The sequence below is a fragment of the Antechinus flavipes genome, chromosome 6 (genome assembly GCF_016432865.1).
Source record: "Antechinus flavipes isolate AdamAnt ecotype Samford, QLD, Australia chromosome 6, AdamAnt_v2, whole genome shotgun sequence".
In the NCBI taxonomy this organism is placed as follows: Eukaryota; Metazoa; Chordata; class Mammalia; order Dasyuromorphia; family Dasyuridae; genus Antechinus; species Antechinus flavipes.
In genome coordinates, this window is record NC_067403.1 from 212,850,283 (window position 1) to 212,870,354 (window position 20,072).

The 20,072-nt window shown below is 40.3% G+C and overlaps 1 protein-coding gene across 9 annotated transcripts in view; it reads left to right on the plus strand.

Annotated features, from left to right (window-relative positions):
- MICAL2 (microtubule associated monooxygenase, calponin and LIM domain containing 2) overlaps nt 1-20,072 on the plus strand; it is a 163,277-nt gene that overhangs the window by 105,230 nt on the left and 37,975 nt on the right. For all 9 annotated transcript variants that reach the window (XM_051965010.1, XM_051965016.1, XM_051965011.1 and 6 more), the window contains exons 7-14: nt 3,021-3,121; nt 10,910-11,167; nt 12,535-12,650; nt 13,875-14,001; nt 14,912-15,002; nt 17,087-17,234; nt 18,539-18,738; nt 19,329-19,435. In XM_051965010.1, coding sequence (XP_051820970.1) covers nt 3,021-3,121; nt 10,910-11,167; nt 12,535-12,650; nt 13,875-14,001; nt 14,912-15,002; nt 17,087-17,234; nt 18,539-18,738; nt 19,329-19,435 — 1,148 coding nt within the window. The remainder of the gene's footprint in view (nt 1-3,020; nt 3,122-10,909; nt 11,168-12,534; nt 12,651-13,874; nt 14,002-14,911; nt 15,003-17,086; nt 17,235-18,538; nt 18,739-19,328; nt 19,436-20,072) is intronic.

Genomic DNA, 20,072 nt, shown 5'->3' on the forward strand with positions numbered 1-20,072 from the left:
TGGGGTTAAGTGACTTGCCCAGGGTCACATAGCTAGTGAGTCCATTGCTTTTAAAAATGAACAGAAAGAAGCAGCCTCTGTGTCTAGGGACTCAGAAATCTGGAAGAAGAAGTATCTATGTTAAAAGTGACTGCAAGGACTTAACATCTTAGACATTATCTTTTCAAAATCCCGCCACTTTGTATAAGAAAACTTTCTTGGTCTCTCTAAAATCCATTGCCATCCCATTAAGATTATCTCCAATCTATCTGTATACATCTTGTTTGTATATAATTGTTTGTATTTTGTCTCTCCATTAGAATTTAAGCTCCTTTGAGGGAAGGGGCTGGTTTTTTTGGGGGGAGGGGGTACCTTTCTTGATAGATTCTGGGCTTAGCTGAGGGCATGGTACACGGTAAGCATTTAAAAAATTCTTATTGACTTGACTCCAGGATGAGCTCTGACTTTCTAGGGGAGCTCAGAATCTATTTAATCAGCTTAGGGTGGTCTTGTTATATGGTTTCAAATCATGGACCACTGCAGTGTTGGACACATTACAAATGCTATCCATGGACTTGCGTGATGGGTGTATGTTGCCACTCATTATAAATATAAGGGCTTATAAGGGACTAACAAAGGTATCATCAAAAAATATCTGATTAAAAACTATGATCAAAAACAAAAATAAGGGTGAATAGCTCACAAGCTCCTCTGGTACCTTGGGAGCTCAGGACAAAGGCAATTGGATAGAACTTCAATGTATCACACACTGAGGAGGAAGCAGGTGAGAGTCATGGAGGTTAGGAAGGAATAGATAGATTGTATTCTGCAGTTCTGGAGGGAATCCCCTCATTGTAGAGATCACAGATTCATTTGGCTATCTGAGTGAGGAGTCTCTCTAAGAAAGGTCTTGGGGCAGTGTGATAGAGCCCTGGATGCCGGGAGGGCATAAGATGTGGTTTCCTAATTCTACCTTTGTATAGAATACTTCTCCTCGGTTTCTTCATTTGTTAAAGAATATTAGACTGGAGTTTCATCAATGAGTATCTTTTTTTTAAATTACCAAAATAGACAAAATATTTTTTCCTCAAATAAGTAAATTCTGTGTGTGTTTCATGATTTAATAGAAGACTTAATGTGTGAACTGTTATTGATGTTTGAGTGTGAGCTTGAATAAGTCACCTTCGCTGGGTTTGGTTTCCTCATTTGTAAAATGTAAGGATTGAACGAAAGTACCCCTCAGGTCCCTCTCAGGTCTAAATCTATATTGTTGAATGCTTACTATATGACAAGCCCTCTGACAGGTGCTAGTGATACAAAGACAAAAATTAAACAGTTCTGGCCCTTGTGGAGTAATGGTGAAGGATTAGAATAAAGCAATTTTGAAAAAAAATGTTTCAGTTGGGCTTTTAAAATGGTATATCTTTGTGAAGTTCTTTTGAAAGTTGTTTTTGGTCTTCTCTGTTAACAGATCAGAGTGTCTAGTGAAAGCGTGCTCCTTGTAACCACTGCTTGTATTTCTTTTGGAGATGTTTTATCTGTTGTGGCTTCACATTGAATAGGATTAAAGGGGCTTTCATGAGTACCTCTGTCTTGTCCTAATTTTTTTCTACTTTAGACTTGGGATTTCTTTGATAGAGGGAATTTCCCCAGAAATTTGTTCTTCCAAAAAGTTCAACAAATCCTCTACTACTTAGAGTTTTTAAGCGTTATCTGGGTTGTGACCCAAGGTCACCAGCCATAATGGTTCTTTTTAATTTAGACACCCACTCTCTGTTTTATATGCCACACTGCCTGGTAACTGTGTCCTAATAACAAGATAGTCTATCTTCTGTGCTGTAGAGATCCTATTATCTGTTAATTTTCTTTCTTAATAATAATATTGGGAGGAGCTAAATGGCACGGTGGATAAAACACTGGTCCTGGATCAGGTGGACCTGAGTTCAAATTTGGCTTCAGATACTTGACACTTACTAGCCCTGTGATCTTGGGCAAGTACTCTTAATTGATTCCACCTCCCCCCCACCCCCCCCCCAAAAAAAAAAAAAAAAAAGGATAATGGATCAATTCTGTATTTCAAACTTCAATCAAACGGATAATGCTGTATCTCAAACTTCAGAAGTCAGCTCGTCCAACCCTGCAAAAGTAAACTGAACATTTCCTCCTGGAATACTTCTATTCACAGGGAACTCACTATTATCATTCCACCCCAGCAGCAGCAGCACATCTCTTTGTTGAACAGCTGGGATTGCTAAGCTATTCCTTTTATGTTGAAACAAAATCTGCTCCCTGTAAGTCCTCCCATTGTTTCCAGTTCTGTCCTTTAGTGCCAAGTATTTCAGCAAGGATTAGGTATTGCAGCATCTGTTTGGCTTGAGTAAAAAGAATAATGAGAACAGTAACACTAGCTAGTATTTATGTAGTGCTTTAAGGTTTGCAAAACACTTTATAAATATTATCTTGTCTAATGCTCATGCCCTGGAAGGGAGGCACTATTATTATTCCCATTTTAAAGCTGGAGAAACTGAGGCAGAGTTAAGTGACTTGTGCTGTGTCACACAGCTAAGATACATCTGAAGGTGCATTTGAATGCAGTTCTTTCTGACTCCAGGATTAAAACATCTGACTGCCATGATGTTTTAGAATCAGAAGGTAAAATAGCCATTGAAAGAATTCACCAGTCACCTCCTGAAAGAGACCCCACAATTAAAACTCCAAAGAATATCGTGGTTAAATTTCAGAGCACTGATGGATTATTATTTCTCCTCTGACTGTAAGCTTTGTCTACCCTGTGGACAGTATGGTAATGGGGATATCCATAAAAATAAATCTTTGTCATCTTCTTCAACTCAAGCAGTCAGTGTCTTGATGGGAATAAGATTAGCCATGCTTAGTTAAGTAAAGTCTTGCACATATCCCATCCTGGCCACAGACCAAAGCCAGATTCTTCACAAACGCAAAGCCTGAGAATGTCAAGGAGTGAAATAATGAGAGAGCATCCCATGCCTTGTTTAACCAATGTTGCATTTGTCTCCTTGTAGGGATCGACTTGGAGAACATTGTCTACTACAAGGACAGTACTCACTACTTTGTGATGACAGCGAAAAAGCAGAGTCTCCTCGATAAGGGGGTCATTGTGAATGTAAGTGGATGCCCCCTGGAAACGTTGTCCTCTTGCGGGGGACAATTATCATTTGCATTTTTAGAGTTTTATTACTGCCTTTTGTTTTCATCCCCTAGTTATTTATTTTCCTCATTGCCATCTCCACCAAACCCAGCTTTGTAATGAAGAAAAAAAATTTACATGAAGCTACCTAATACTACAGTGACCACATCTGACAGTGTATACCGCATTCTACATCTGTGATCCTTCACCTCTTTTGAGAGGAAGTTCCTTTTGTTATCAGCTCTCAGAGACTGAGTGTTCATTGTGACTCCTCAAAATCCAAGTATTCTGGGGTGTTTTCATCTGGGTCACAGTGATTCTTGTGTATATTATTCATACTGCTTTCAGTATTATGCCAATATGCCCACATCTTTCTGAGTTTTTCATCTTTCTTGTTGGTTATAGTGCAAAATTGGCCATTACTCTTATATATTGTAAATTGTGAAGCCATTCCCCAGGTGATAAGATCTGTACTTAATTTATTTTCAAAATGGATATTTGTGAAAAGAATAATTTTTATGTAGCACTTTGAGATTTGCAGAATGTATTATGTGTATTTTCTCATTTGATGCTCACAAGTGCCCTATGACTAAGTGTCATAATTATCCCCATTTTACAGATGAGGAAAGAGAGACTGACTTATTCAATTACATTTAACTGGAACCTTCCTTTTCTTGACTGTCCAAACTCATTTCCTCTTCATTTTGGAAATGAGGGTTGAGTCAAGGAGCTGCAGGAGCCTTAAGGACTGGTTACATGGGAATCTTGTCTTCTGTCTCAAACTATTGGGTAGGCTTGAGTGAGAGGCTCTTCAATCAGAAGCTTAGACTTGTGTTTGTTTTTGTTTGTTTGTTTGTTTGTTCTTTTTATGAACTCACCCAATTCTGTCTTCTCCCAAATGCCTACAAATCCAGTTTTGCTTTCTAAGTGGCCAAATCTGATTAGGTAGCAGTTGAGATTCTGAGAAAGTCCTGGATTCTAATCCTGACTCTGCTTTTTATAAACTGAGTGAATTTGGACAAGTCAAATCTTTACCAAATCACCACTCAATTTGCTCATATGTGAAATGTAGATTGGAATAGCTGCCTTGCATCTTCCACCTGAAAGTTTTGAGATTCAAATAATATAATGGGTATTGATGTATTTTTAAAAACTATATAGAAATACAAGGTTAGGATGCTGACTTTGAGGGGCACAGATCTATGATTTAATTACTATTGAGAACTTATAGCACAGAAACTCCTTCTACTAATATAGATATGCAACTTCTCTAGAACTTAAACTCTTCCAGCCTTCTGAAAGATTCACTTACTTGGCCAGCCTGTGGCAGATGTGGACACTTGAAAATAAGGCTCCCTGACATAGAGGCCTCCCTTCTATTTTCTCTGTTGCATTGTCTTCTTGGTTATGGTATACATTTTTATAGTTGTTATATAAATTGTAAACATATACTAAATCAAAGATTTGTTACCCAGTGTCTTAAACTGTGGTTCATGACCCAATATGGGGCATTCTAACTCAATATGAGAGTCACAAAACTATGATTTATTATCTGTAAATGTTTGATTTGTACCTATTTTATATACTTATACCCAGGGCCATGTAAAATTTCTTGGGACAGGGGTCACAAGTAGAAAAAGTTTATGAAGTATTTGACTATAAATCATAGCCATATTATACAGTGTCATAGATTAAATGTATAAATCATAGGTATACAATAACTCATAGATTTATTATATATCATAAATATATTATACAGTGACTCAGTTTTATTATATAAATCATAGGTTTATTGTATAAATCAGATATATTATACAGTGACTCAGATTTATTATATAAATTATAGATATATAACAGATTAATTGTATAAATCATAGGTATACAATAACTCAGATTTATTGTACATCATAGATATACAGTGACTCAGTTTTATTGTATAAATCATGTTTATTGTATAAATCAGATCTATTATACAATGACTCAGATTTATTACATAAATCATAGATTTGTTATGTAAATCATAGATATATAACTTATACATTAATTGTATAAATCAAAGACATACAATAACATTTATTGTATAAATCATAGATATATAATTCATAGATTTATTGTATGAATCATAGATATACAATAAATTTATGATTTATAACTTTATAAGATTTATATATAAATATATTGAAACATTCATAACATATATAAATATATTGTAAATATATTTATATATACATTTACATGCAAATTCATGAGTTTATAAATTATAGATATCATCAGCATATTTGGAGCTAAAAGGGACCCTGGAGATCATGTGATCCAGCTTGTATGTCCCTGTTCCAGCTTCCCAGCCTTTGTCTTTATTTTTGTCTTTTCTGGCCACCTGCCGGTCTTCCTCCGTGGCCTGGCAACCACCCTCGCTCTGCAGTGTCTCACTCCCACTCTCCAGCCCTTTCCACACCTGTATTGGCTCCGATCTCCTGGCGCTTGAATATCAGATAGCCAGGGTGTCGGAGAACAGTGCTCAGAACAAGAAGCATTAGGTGTCCCCAGAGCCACTATTCTCAGTTCCTGAGCCCCAGAGAGAAGTGAGATAAGGATCCAGCCGTGGGAGGTCAGCATCATTCTCTGGACGAACACACCTTACTCATTCATCACCGCTTGTCTCAGAAGAAGGATCCCTGCTCTTGCCAGGTTTCACCGGCAGCAGCTCACATGTATCTGTAATCCGGCTCTCCCCAGGGCTTTCTTCATGTTGCCATGCAGAACACCTCCGCGGAGGCTGCTGAGAACGTCCCCAGGAAGAGGGACCTCAGAGTGGTTCATTTGGCATCCGACTCAGGCTCAATGGCTCTGCCCTCAGGCTGTGGGGCGAGACATTTGCCAGGCTCTCTGAAATGTCAAGAGACTATAGCTTCTTCATTTCTGCAGGATGGCGGCAAGGCTTTGGAATCCCAACTCAATTAACTACTGGCTTTGTGATTCCGGACAAGCCACTTAACTAATCTAAGCCTGTTAACTCACTTCTAACATGGGGTTGATGATAACTTCCCTCCTTGCTTCATAAGGTCATTGAAGAAAGCACTTAGTAAATCTTTTTTCTTTTCAGGAGAGTGAAGTTCATTTTTTAATTTTTAATTTAATTTAATTTATTCTTTGATTTAGTAAATCTTAAAGCCCACGACAGTGGGGTGTTATTATTGTCATATTTAACAGTGATGTTTCCAGAACACATCTGACCTTGAATGAGTGAGTGAATGCATTCACTCAACATTTTTTAATGCATTCAGCTCTTCCCAAGCTCTGGATGACACACTCCTAACATTTGGAGCTCATTTTTATGCAGTTTTTTATCTTCTGTTTTCTGTCCAAGATACCCTGATGTAGAGATGAGGATAAATAGTGGGCACCTTTATTGGATGAATGAGGGCTGGAGGTACAGACTGACCAGTGGAAGGACATGAGAATCCATCAGCCTACTGGTGGTTAAGCTGGAAACAAAACCAATCTCTAGAATTCTCCTGGCCCAGTGGCCGTTTCATTGAACCAGAGTCACATTTGCAGTCTCCCTGAATCAAAAGAACACACAACTTTTCTATAGAACTAATAATAATAAATAATATTTATATAGTGTCAGGTACCATGCTAAGTCCTTCACATATCCCATTTAGTATCCTAGGAAGTAGGTGCTATTATTTCCCCCATTTTACAGATGGAGGAAACTGAGGCAAACAGAGCTTAAATGATTTGCCTGAGTCACATAGTTAGTACATGTCTGAGGCTAGAACTCAGGTCTTCTTGATTCCGCACTCGGCACTCCTAGTTGTCCTTATAGAATAGTGGGTTCTTAATTTTTATTTAGTTCATGGACTCTTTTGGCAGCCTAATGCATGCAGCCTATGGGCCTTTTCTTCGAGTAATGTTTTATCTGAATGAAATAAAACACAAAGGAAACCAGTTATAGTGGAATATACTTACCAAACCTGTAGAGCTTAGAATTCTTGAAGAACTCTGCTTGGGCACAAATGAGCTAAATAATTCAGAGCTATGTGGTGTAGCTTTGGGTCCCCTATTCTATGAGGGGTATTTGGAGGCAGCTACTCCTGAGGGAGGCTCCTTGATTTATAAGATTGAGATCTGGAACCTTAAAAGGTTTCTTAAAAACCATCTGGTCCAACCCAAGGAAAGGAAGCAGAGAACCAAGAAATGATCGACCCCATTTCCACCCTGACTTGCTGGCTCCAGATCCAGCTTTCCTTCTCCCTGCTGTCTGCTCCATCCTGCACTCCTTCGCTCTCCGTCTGATGACAGTTCCTGGCTAGTAGTCCCTGACCCCTCATCCCCATCCCCAAATGGGTCACTTCCCCCTTGCCAAGCCCTCCAGAGAGACGCTTCCTTGTCAGCTTTGGGTTTTCTGCAAGGTTTTCCCTGTCCGTGAAGCTGGAATAGAAAGTCATTCTGTGTTTATAGACAGGCTTTGCTGCTGCAGTGTGAGAGAATTTCACAGTCATGTTCGCAGACCTCGCAGACCGTCTCCCATTACCAAGCTTGGCACAGGCGGCAAAGCTTCCCATACTCCCAGTGCAGGTGCAGCCTGACCACAGTATCCAGCCTGGTCACCATGTCTTTCCCTGGGGCTTTTCTTGGGCCTGGTATTCTTTCTCTGTGGTCCCTTCTCCAGCCTGGGGGTCCCCGGAGAAGACAAGATCTTCCAGCCTGAGCCCATCCTCCAGCCTTTTGGCTGCAGCTTGAAACCTTTCTCCTGAGAGCCACTGATCTTTCCTACCCTGAGAAAATCTGTTTGACCTTTTCCCTGCTTTTCAACTCTAAGTACCTTATTTCCTTGAGTGAAAATTTTATGGATACACCATGGGGTCTTTTGCCTTGACCCCGTTCTTCCTATATTTTCTCTTTTGTCTCACCTTTACTCTGGTTCCTTTATGAAATTAAAGAACTATCCCCCAAACGTGTTTTCTCCCTAGACAGTAGGTCCCAGACTGAAGAGCTCCAGTTGGGATTGCCCAAATATTCATGGTTCTGGCAGTTTCTTTGTTCTCCCTTACATATTTTCTGTTTATCACATTCGCCTCAGGAGTGGGAGGGGCTCCCTTAGACATCATCCTTAATATTGCACCTGTTAATTAACCTTGCTTCTGTGGAGGAGGGAAGTGGGTGTTTATGGGGATCAATAGCCTCCTTCTTGTTCTCCATCCAGTGGCTCAGAGTATTTCTCTTCCCTTAGAAAATCTGGTACATTCTGTCTTTGATACCTGGTCAGTTTCCCAAAACTATTTTTATGATCAAGATCAGTGGTTCTCAAACTTTTGTTTTTAGTATCTTTATCCCATTAAAAATTATTGAGGATCTCTCCAAAGCGTTTTTGTTTATCTGGATTATATTTATAGACATTTACCATATTGGAAATAAAAATTATTTTTGCATTTGTAGACCCTCTAAAAGGGTTTCAGAGATCCCCAGGATTCTCTAGACCATACTTTGAGAACCACTGATTCAAGATCAATAAAGTTATAGCTAACTTATTAAATATCTGCCATGCACCAGGCAGCATGTTGAGCACTGGGGATAGATAGAAAAATCCAAGTCTTCCCCCGCCTTTGAAGAGCTCACCTGTCTAATGTCAGTGTCCCTTTCCTCTTTTCTCATCACAAATCACCTACACTGCTACGATTACCTTCAATAAGTTTTCCTCATTTCCAGTCTTTTTCTGCTCTACACAGTTGGCAAAATAATCTCCCTACATCCTAAACCTCCTGACCAAGAACCCTGAGGAAGCCTCTATTCTAGGTTAAAGTCCCATCTCTTCGCATTAAATCATGCCCCTAGCCTTTTCCTCAACCCTGTGGCAGTCTGACTTACTGAGAATTTTTGTATCCTTCTCTCTTAGGAATCTAGCGCAGCAAGCTTGTGCTGGGTGACTAGGAGAACTCCAACTTCTTGCCTTCTGTGATCTGTCTCATCTTCAGCTCAAGATGCAAAACCTCTCATAATTTGTTTCCAAACTATCATATCTCTTCCCTTCACACATTCTGGCCTGTATGCTGTTGCCTAAACTGATGCTATTTCCCATCTCCAAGACTTTGCAGAATGCCTGTAAAGTACTCCCTCCTCTGCAGTTTTCGAATTCCTTGTTGAAAGTTTAGCTCAGGATAGTGTCTTTTTTTTTTTTTTTAAATTAAAGCTTTTTATTTTCAAAACACATATATGGATCATTTTTCAACACTGACCCTTGTAAAACTTTGTGTTCCAAATTTTCCCCTCTTCCCCTCTCCCCTAGATGTCAAGCAATCCAATATATATTGAACATTTTAAAAATGTTATATATTGGTTTGCTTGCCATCTAAGGGAGAGGGTGGGAGAAGGAGGGGAAAATCTGAAACATAACCTTGAAACACAAGGATATGCAAGGGTCAATGTTGTCAAATTATCCGTGCATGTGTTTTGAAAACAAAAAGCTTTTAAAAATAAAAATAAAAATATATATGTGTGTGTGTGTGTGTATGTTAAATCCAATATATGTGTACATATTTATGCAATTATCTTGCAGCTCAAGAAAATCAAATCAAAAAGGAAAAAGTGAGAAAGAAAATAAAATTCAGGCAAACAATAACAAAAAGAATAAAAAAGCTATGTTGTGATCCACACTCTCTCTGAGTACAGATGGCTCTCTTCATCACAAGATCATTACAACTGCCCTTAATCACCATCAGAATTGATCATCATATCTGGGTAGTGTCTTAAAGGAAGCCTTTCGTAATCTCAGTAGTTGTTAAGGTTGTTTCCATCCTCCTTAAGTTATGATGTATCTGTTTGTTTATTTACATGTTGCCTTCTTTCTCAGAATAGGATGTTAGCTTTGGGGGAGTCAGAGCATTGTCTTTCCTTCTGCCTTTGTATCCTGAACATCTAGCCCAGTGCCTTATATATCATACACACTTTTCATGTGCACTTGTTGAAGAGTGTCTTCTTGCCTACAGTGCTTTGTACTCAGTAGGCGCTTAATGAGTGTCATAAAAGAATAAATGATACCTTTTGGGGCCATCCTAGCTGAACTCAAAGTTTCCTTTCTATCTCCAAGGCTATCTGACTTTGAAGCATAATGCCCCAAATATCCCCAAGTTGGGCCAGTTTTTGTCCATTTTTCAGAAAAAGGATAACTAAATAACTTTTTTCCTTTTTTCAATTTTTTTTCTGAATCCAATTATACTTGTGGTATTATTTTGATGGAATAGTTTTTTAAAAATGTTTTACCAGTGTTTTTATAAATATCATTGTCATTTCCCGGTAACCGCCTCCCCACATTTGAATTCTCTCTTGTAACCAAGAAGTACAGTTGAGCCAAGCAGACTAATATATTGACTATGTTTGCTGATGTGTGACCCATTCCACTCCCCTAGTTCACCACATCTTGGCTGGGAGGAGGGCATTATGTCCCCCTTAATTGTCTGGAGTCATGATAGGTCATTGCATGGGGCTGGGTTCCCATGACTTTTAGGGTATGTTTTCCTTCACATTATTGCCATCATTCTTTCTTTCTTCTTCTTCTTTTTTTTTTAAATTTTTTTAATTTTTAAAGCTTTTTATTTTCAAAACACATGCACAGATAATTTGACAACATTGACCCTTGTATTTCAGATTTTCTCCTCCTTTCCCCTTCCCCTCCACTAGATGCTATCATTCTTTCAGTTCTACTTTTGAGTTCCAGTTTCAGTCCCTATAACAACTCGCTGTTTTCCCACCTCCACCCCCCAGGATTATGTTGACACAGAGCTCCTGCTTGGCCCGGAAAATGTGAACCAAGACTGCCTGCTGTCCTATGCGAGGGAAGCGGCCGACTTTGCCACCAATTACCAGCTGCCTTCCCTGGACTTCGCCATGAACCACTACGGCCAGCCTGACGTGGCGATGTTTGATTTCACCTCCATGTATGCTTCTGAGAACGCAGCCCTGGTCCGGGAGAGGCGATCCCATCAGCTCCTCGTGGCCTTGGTGGGAGACAGCTTACTAGAGGTACTGTTTGTCTTGGTTTTCTACTTCAGGAGGATAAACTTGGCTTTTAAAGAACTGAGTCTCTGTTACATAATGGGGTGGGTCTTGTTAACTTAAACAGGATCTGATCCATCACGGTTGGCTTGGGGAATGTCTCAGGGAAGACTTTGGCCAGTTGGCAGTTCTCATTAAAGAAAACTTTCTTGGCTTTGTGGAAGCCCATTTACTTCCTGGAAAAACAAAGGGAGCCAGCTCTGTATTCTAGCAGGATGAGATTTTGATCCATTTATGTGCATATGTTCACATACAACACCCTTTTTATTTGATGGATAAAGTTGAGGTTACTCTTCTCAGTCCCAAGTTGTCCCTTTTTATTCAGACTATTCAGAACAATTGGACTAGAGGAAGTTACCTTTCTCAGTCCCAAGTTGTCCCTTTTTACTCAGACTATTCAGAACAATCGTACTAGAAGAGGTTAACCTTCTCAGACCCAAGTTGTCCCTTTTTACTCAGACTATTCAGAACAATTGGACTAGAGGAAGTTAACCTTCTCAGACCCAACTTGTCCCTTTTTACTCAGACTATTAAGAACAATTGGACTAGAGGAAGTTACCTTTCTCAGTCCCAAGTTGTCCCTTTTTACTCAGACTATTCAGAACAATCGTACTAGAAGAGGTTACCTTTCTCAGTCCCAAGTTGTCCCTTTTTATTCAGACTATTCAGAACAATTGGACTAGAGGAAGTTACCCTTCTCAGGCCTAACTTGTCCCTTTTTACTCAGACTATTCAGAACAATCGTACTAGAAGAGGTTAACCTTCTCAGACCCAAGTTGTCCCTTTTTACTCAGACTATTCAGAACAATCGTACTAGAAGAGGTTACCTTTCTTAGTCCCAAGTTGTCCCTTTTTATTCAGACTATTCAGAACAATTGGACTAGAGGAAGTTACCCTTCTCAGACTCAAGTTGTCCCTTTTTACTCAGACTATTCAGAACAATCGTACTAGAAGAGGTTAACCTTCTCAGACTCAAGTTGTCCCTTTTTACTCAGACTATTAAGAACAATTCGACTAGAAGAGGTTACCTTTCTCAGTCCCAAGTTGTCCCTTTTTATTCAGACTATTCAGAACAATTGAACTAGAGGAAGTTACCCTTCTCAGACTCAAGTTGTCCCTTTTTACTCAGACTATTCAGAACAATTGCAGTATAGAGGGTAACTGGACAGATCATCCTTATACCATGGAAAGCTGGTTCTCTTCCTGGTTTCCATGACTATGTTTATGAACCTATTAAAAGGCTGGGTTGGTGTAAGAACCGTAAAGAACAATGGGAACCTTTAGTGTCTGGGCGGCCATTGGATGCTAATTTCTTGGTTGTTTCTTCCCCCCAGCCTTTCTGGCCCATGGGTACAGGATGTGCTCGGGGTTTCCTGGCAGCCTTTGATACAGCATGGATGGTGAAGAGTTGGGACCAAGGAATCCCACCCCTTGAGATCCTGGCTGAGCGGTGAGTGCTGACATGGCATGAAGACAAAAGTGGATTGTTGTTTGTACGAAACAGTAAGAAGCCCAGTTTGGTTGGAAGACAGAATTCATTAAGGAGAATGAGCTTTAATAAGCCTTGAAGAATAGATTGGAACCAGGTTGTGAAAAACTTTTAATGCCAAACAGAAAATTCTATTTAATCCTAGAGTAATGGGAGCCACTGATATTTTTTTTTCAACTGGAATTCTGCTTTAAAAATGTTACTGTGGGAGATAGAAAGACGGACAGAGACAGAGAAATAAAGCAGAAGAGTTTGCTCCTAAAGGCAATAGGGGAATACTGACCAGGGATTGATTTCATAATTTATGATTTAGTAATGCACATTTAGGTGGCTCAGTGGATAGAGTACTAGTCTCTCCTGGAATCAGAAAGACATCTTCCTGAGTTCAAATCCGGCCTCAGACATTTATTAGCTATGGGACTCTGGGCGAGTCACTTATTTCTCTTTGCCTCAGTTTCCTCATCTGTAAAATGAACTGGAGAAGGAGATGGCAAACCGCTCTAATATCTTTGCCAAGAAAACCTCGTATGGAGGTCACAAAGACTTGGTCGGGGCTGAAATGACTCCACAACAACAGATGCTTTAGGAATAGCATTTTGGCAGCTTGGTGGAGGACAGATTGGGGAAGGGAGAGACATAAAGCAGCAAAACTAATTGCCTTTGTTCTGGGAAGGCTCCAAGACTTGAATTTATACTTGGTGGTCCAAAAGGCAGAGAGAATATGTTTTAATGGAACTAGGTTCTAAGGGTATCCCTGGCTCCTTTCCTAGAAGAGGGGATTCTTTCACTGGGTAGAAGGTAGGAATGATGTCCTCTTTCTGAATATTACAATCATGTGATTTTTACTCCTCTGGGACACTTGTGACCATGCAATTGGGGATGCTTGAGTGATCACAAAAGTTAGAGGCGGAGGGGACAGACTTTGGAAGTAGTGACTAAGTACATGGAGGGCAGCAGGGTGGCTGTGGAGCAGTTATATTAGGGCCACACAACTCCATGGGTCTGGGCTTCTCTTCCCATACACACCCTCCATGCTCTGTCTGCTTACCCCTGCAGAGTTCCCATGGGTGGGTGGGCCATGGGGTGGGGAAAATGCTGCTTCTAGGTTTGAGAAACAATAGCTTCTCCCAGGGAAGGTCCCAGGGCCCTCCAGCAGCCTCTCACTGTGGTTCTGGTTCCAAACAGGGAGAGTCTTTACCGACTGTTGCCTCAGACGACTCCAGAAAACATCAGTAAGAATTTTGAGCAGTACACTCTTGACCCTGGCACTCGGTACCCAAACCTCAACTCGAACTGTGTCCGGCCTCATCAGGTCAGCCTCTCTCTGGACCCCCTGTCCCTGTGTTGGGTCCTCTTGGCTTGGGCAGGGGAGCATGGGGCAGATGTATAAACCCACACCGGCAATTACCCTTCCTCCCCTCTCCTCCCAGCCTAGGACAGTCAAATGGGAAAGTATTCCACATTCTTTCCTCATTACCCAGAGAATAGAAGGAAGTGGTTACTTAGTACTCCTTATGCCATATATGTACTTAGCCAGCCACTTGGACAACACGCCTTAGAGAATGACTGGTCCCTCTCCTCACCCCATCCCTGCAGCCCCATTCCTTCTCCCTGATCTCACTGAAAAGTAGCTCTGCTTATTCCACCTTGCTCATCATGCTGTCAAGACCCACTTCCCTCCTCCAGCCACCCCGGCTGATGAAGTGGACATCACGCAAGGAAGCAAGATGTAATGAATTGGAAGTCAAAAGTCCTGGATGTGAATCTGAGCTCTGCTATTTGCTGCAGGCGCCTGGGGCAGGGCTCACTTAGCTCTCTGGGTCACAATTCTCTCGTGTTAAATGTGGATGACCTGTGAGACTTTCTCCACTTCTAAATCTCACTTTTGAAATCCATACCATTATTTCTTAGCATGGGTTATTGAGAGGTAGCGGCGTATTAATAAGCCAGCCTTGAAATCCATACCATTGTTTCTTAGCATGGGTTACTGAGAGATACTGAGAGTGTAGAATAAGCCAGCCTCCACTGGCTGTCCTGGCTTAGACTGTGTTGTCCAATGATAGAAAAAAAGCAGGGGGAAAAAGGAATTGTGAATATGGGGATAGTGTTTGGTAGATGAATGTGGATCATCGCATGGCAAGGCAGCAAGGGCCGAGGGATGGGGATGGGGATGAGGATGGTGGGTAGCAGCCAACCATCGCCCAGTCTTTGTCTCTTTTCAGGTAAAGCATTTATACATTACTACGGAGTTACATCATTTGCCCCTTGAGAGATTGGGCTCAATAAGGAGATCAGTCAGCCTTTCCCGGCGAGGTGAGTCCATTTCGTCAGTATTTTCTATACAATAAACCCTCATCTGTCTTTTAGTTCCCAGCTGGAGAGGGTGATGTGATTATTGGAAGGGAACTGGGAGTAGGTCTGAAGAACTAAACTGGTTCTGGAGGGTGGATATCACACTGTCAGCCAGCTTCCTCATTGACCCTCACTGTCACTAGGGTCTTTGAACCCTAGAATATATGTGTATTCTATATTTTCTATATATTCATATATTCCATTACTCATGAGGCAATAGGTTGGCATTTGACGCAATCTCATTTGCCTAGAATGTTTTCTATTATCTGCTGTCCATGTTGCATTTCAACTTCCTTGACTATGTTTAAAATGAATTACTAATATATTTTGTCTTGATACTACAGATGCTTTTGAACAAATACCAAATGTTCTCCTCACAAAGTACTTCCACCCCAAACACCTAAACAAAACTGCCCCATAGATTGAAAAGAGTACCTCATTTTTCATTTTTGAAATCCAACAATTAATGGAAATGAATATATGTTTGACGCTAATAACTTGATATCACATTATCTGTTATACTTATTTCATCTGGCTTTGTTGTTTTTGAGTGGAGTATTTATTTATTTATTTTGTGCGGTCTTTGGGTGAGAGGTGGCCCAGCACATTGGAGAGAGCTGGGCTCAGAGCCCTGCCTCTGACCCATTTACATGGTGTTTCTGGATAGGTCATGTTACAACTGGATAACTCTCTGAGAATATTTGTCCTTGTAGAGGAAGTTACTTGCTGGAAGATCACAACACTAATGAAATCCCGGTCTAGAACAACCAAAATCATTTTATGTATTTATTGGTTCACTTTGTATGACTTTTTGTTAGTCTTTTATTTTGCTCTGAATTTTTACATGTCATTTCTTTTAAGTCAGTCAGGGACTGGCGGGGATAGAGTTCTAGACATGGAATCAAAAAAACTTGAATTCAAATATTCCCTCAGATGTGTACTGTGACCCTGAGCAAGTCATTTTATTGCCCCTCAACCTAAGTTTCCTCATTTGTCAAATGTATATTATAATAGCACCTATTTTCTGAGGATGTTGTGAGGATTCAAAGAGAATACCTATAAAGCACTCTGCCAACCCTAAATATTAGCCAATAATTATAAAGGTCAGTAACACACTGTTATATACCAGTACCTCAGTTTGTTTAGTCATTCCCCAGTTATTGGGAACATTTTGTTTTCAGCTTTTTATTGTCACAAATAATTTTTGGACAATAAGAGTCTCTTTTTGCTGCCTCTGATTATATATAATCTAATTTTACATTCTGCCTATGCTTTTGACTCTGATACTCATGCATCTTTGAACTGTGTTTATTTTCTAGTTGTTTCCTGTCTGTTCTTAGTTTCCTCATTAGAGTATAGGATGTCAAATGGCAAAAACCAGGTCACCTTCCTTATGATCTGCTCAGTACCTTTTATGGGGTTTTGGATGGAGGGATGAATGGATGGAAGGATGGGTGAATAGAGGAATGGATGGATTGGTGGGCGGGTAGATGGTTGGATGAATGGATGAATGGATGGATGGATAAATAGATGGATGGATGGATGGATTTGTGGGTGAGTAGATGGATGGATGAATTGGTGAGTGGATGAGTGTAACTACTTCCCAATTATAGCCACCAAGCATTTTAGCCTAGATTACTATTTGCCTCAGAAGCCATCTTTCCACCTAGACTCAGAGGCCTAGGAAAGGAGCAGAATAAAGCAAAGGAGGCCATCTATGGACAGATATTTCCTCTGAGCTCCTTTTTTTTTTCACAATTCTAATGTGTAAAGGGGAATAAAAGCCTAGCATGGCACACATGTATGAGGCAATGGGATATAGAGGAATCAGAAGATCTGGGTTTAACAACCAGTCCTGGTTCAAATCTAGGACCATTCACTTGCTACCTGTATGACTTTGAGTGAGCTATATAACCTCCATGTGTATCCATCAAATAGAAGTAGATTAGATGGGCCTCCAAGGTCCTTTCCAGATCCATTACTCTGTCCCAGTGCTCCTATAAATGATGGGAAATCTTTATCAACGTCCTTTGCTCAAACTGTAGAATCCGACATTCGCCCCAACAAGCTTTTAACCTGGTGTCAGAAGCAGACCGAAGGCTACCAACATGTCAACGTCACGGATCTGACCACCTCCTGGAGAAGTGGTCTTGCCTTATGTGCCCTTATTCATCGCTTCAGACCGGAACTCATGTGAGTATTTGGGCCCTGACAACTCATAGCGGAGGTCTCTGGGAGAGAAGTTGGTGGAAGACTTAAAGTAGGATAGACCACTGGAAATTCTAGTTAGTGAAATATGCAGATCTTCACAATTGGGGCTTTGAGGAAAACCCTTGAATTTGTGGGGCCCTCCTTCCCTATTTCCCCTGTGGGATATTGGTAATTTGCTCCACTTCTGTGAAGAGCCAGAGTGGGGATTATCTGGTAAATCACCTTCCATCTCACTATCTTATTCTTAAATTTTGATCATCCAGTCAATCAATAAGCTTTGATTTCAATTTTATTCAATTTCCTAGTAAACATTTACTAAATGCCCACTATGTTCAAGACACTAGATACAGTGCCAAAAATGAAACATGCTTTTTCTCAAGAAGCTTATGTTCTACTTGGGGAAAACCATTATAGATTAATTGATGAAAAATGTATATAAATAAATATCGATTAGTGTTTGCTGTATGATATACATAATCATTATAGTAAGTACATAATAAATGCAAAGTCATTCCAGGGTTAGTAAGAATACTAATGAGTGAAGGAGAAAGAGAATTAGTATGTGGAGTGGAGCTGGGTTTTAGTTTCCTCATCTTTCAAATGAAGGACTCAGATTCGACAACTTCTGAGGTCCCATAAAGCCCTGTCTGTGATCCAAATTACTTTGTATTTACTTGGCGTTTTATGTTGAACTCTGTGTAGATGTACATTCCCTCAAGAAGCTTTTAACCTAGTATTTACCAGCCCTTTCAGCAGCAAGATGGCAGAGTGTATAGAGTGCCAGGCTTAGAGTCAGAAATTCTCATCTTCCTGAGTTCAAATCCAGCCTCCGACACTTATTAGCTGTGTAACCTGGACACCTCTCTTAACCGTTAACTGGGCAGTCTCAGTTCTCTCATCTGTAAAATGAGCTGGAGAAGAAGATGGCAAACTACTCCAGTATCTCTGCCAAGAAGGGTCACAAAGTGTCTGACATGATTAAAATAACTGTTGTTCAATTATTAGCCCTGACCAATAGAATATTAATTTTTGATGGCAGTAAATACTTGCTTTTTTATCTGTATATTCTAAGCTTCATCACCGTGACTGGCACAGAACAGGCCCTAAATAAGTACTTATTGAACTGATGAAGTAATTTCAGAATTCTGGTATCTTCCAACGACTCTGGGTATTCAGTTATATCGTGTTGACAAGTCTATTTAGGAGTGTGGAGGTTTGGCTTTTGAGGGTGGTCAGAGGAAGCTACTATCCCTTATCCTTTTGACTTTTCTCACATTATTCCCTAGCAATTTTGATTCTTTGAATGAAGAAGATGCCATTGGGAACAACCAACTGGCATTCGACATTGCAGAGCAGGAGTTTGGAATCCCCCCCATGACCACAGGCAAAGAGATGGCATCTGCCCAGGAGCCAGATAAGCTCAGTCTGGTCATGTACCTCTCTAAGTTCTATGAGCTGTTTCGAGGGACACCCCTCAGAGCTGTTGGTAAGAAGCCTATGGATATCTTGCTTTTCAGAGAAATTCGGCATTCTGTTCAAGATTTTCAAGTCATCCCTTGAAATTGAGCCCAAGTTTTGTCTCTCCTTACTCTAGTGAAAAAGCATTTTGGAAACATTGGGCTCCTACCTTCTCTCCCAAAAGGGATGCTCTTGTAGTCTAAGGGAAGCACCTATGCCTAGAGGTCAATACAAACTCATTTTGTCCCTTTATCACACCCCTTTTTCAGGGTGCCTCTTCCTCTCACCCATTTTCTCTGGTGTTCTTTGGGCTGTCTACATGGTGTCATAGAAATGAACTTATGTGAGCTCAAGTATCCCCTCCTTGCTTTAAAAGGAATGTCAATTCTTGTTGGACCTGCCTGGGCAGAGATGTTGTGATGTCTCTCTGGGTCTCCTGCCCAATCTCTAATGCCTTTTTAAGCCCCAGGGACCTGGAACCTCAGGTGCCATTCTGGATCCTTCCCAGAATACACTTGGGAAATCACATTTGGTTCCTTAGTATAAAAACTCATCTCAAACCTATTGATAAATCATTGTTAATCTCTTAATTTTACTCTTTTTTCTTTTTTCTAACAGATTCTTTGGGTAAAAACTATGGAGAAAATGGTGACCTTAGCTTAGCCAAATCATCTATTTTTAATAACTATCTCAACCTAACATTCCCCAGGAAGCGGACACCACGGGTGAGTCTGCATTCTCAGCTTTGCTTTTTTTTTTTTTTCCTCTTTGAGGCAGGGAAAAATTTGGTACCTATTGCTAATTTTTCTATTTATCTTAGCCTAATGTATATTCCCTGGTGAGTATTTTGTTTATTTCACTTTCATAACTCTTAATGTTTCAGTCAATCTTTTTCCTGTTCTTTATATTTTAGAAAGTCTTAAGGAGATTCTTGGGAAGGCATAGGCAGGGATATAATGGTAAATGTCAAAGCTTTCCCCACAAAAAAAAAATTACAAATGCTTACTAAAAATTTAATAATCAGCTCTTGTAAACGGCTTGATCTGGCTCCAGAAAACCCCTGAGCAGAGAGGACCTGAATACACTTATCCAAGGATGGTTTTTTAAATAAATTGGATTAGCCCTGTCTCTTCAGGCTATTTGCCCCAGAGAGGTCTCTTCTGCAGAAACCTTCTGTGTTTCCTTCCCACATGGTTCTCTGTAACCTTGTCCTGGAAGGATCTTTCACTTGCTAAATATTTGGGACTGGCAACAATAATATCAGTTGATTTCCTGACTATAAAGAGTTGCAATTTTACCTCTCCAATTCTGGACAGTTATTAGACTCCCAGAATGTTAGAGCTCGAAAGGCCCCGAGGGACC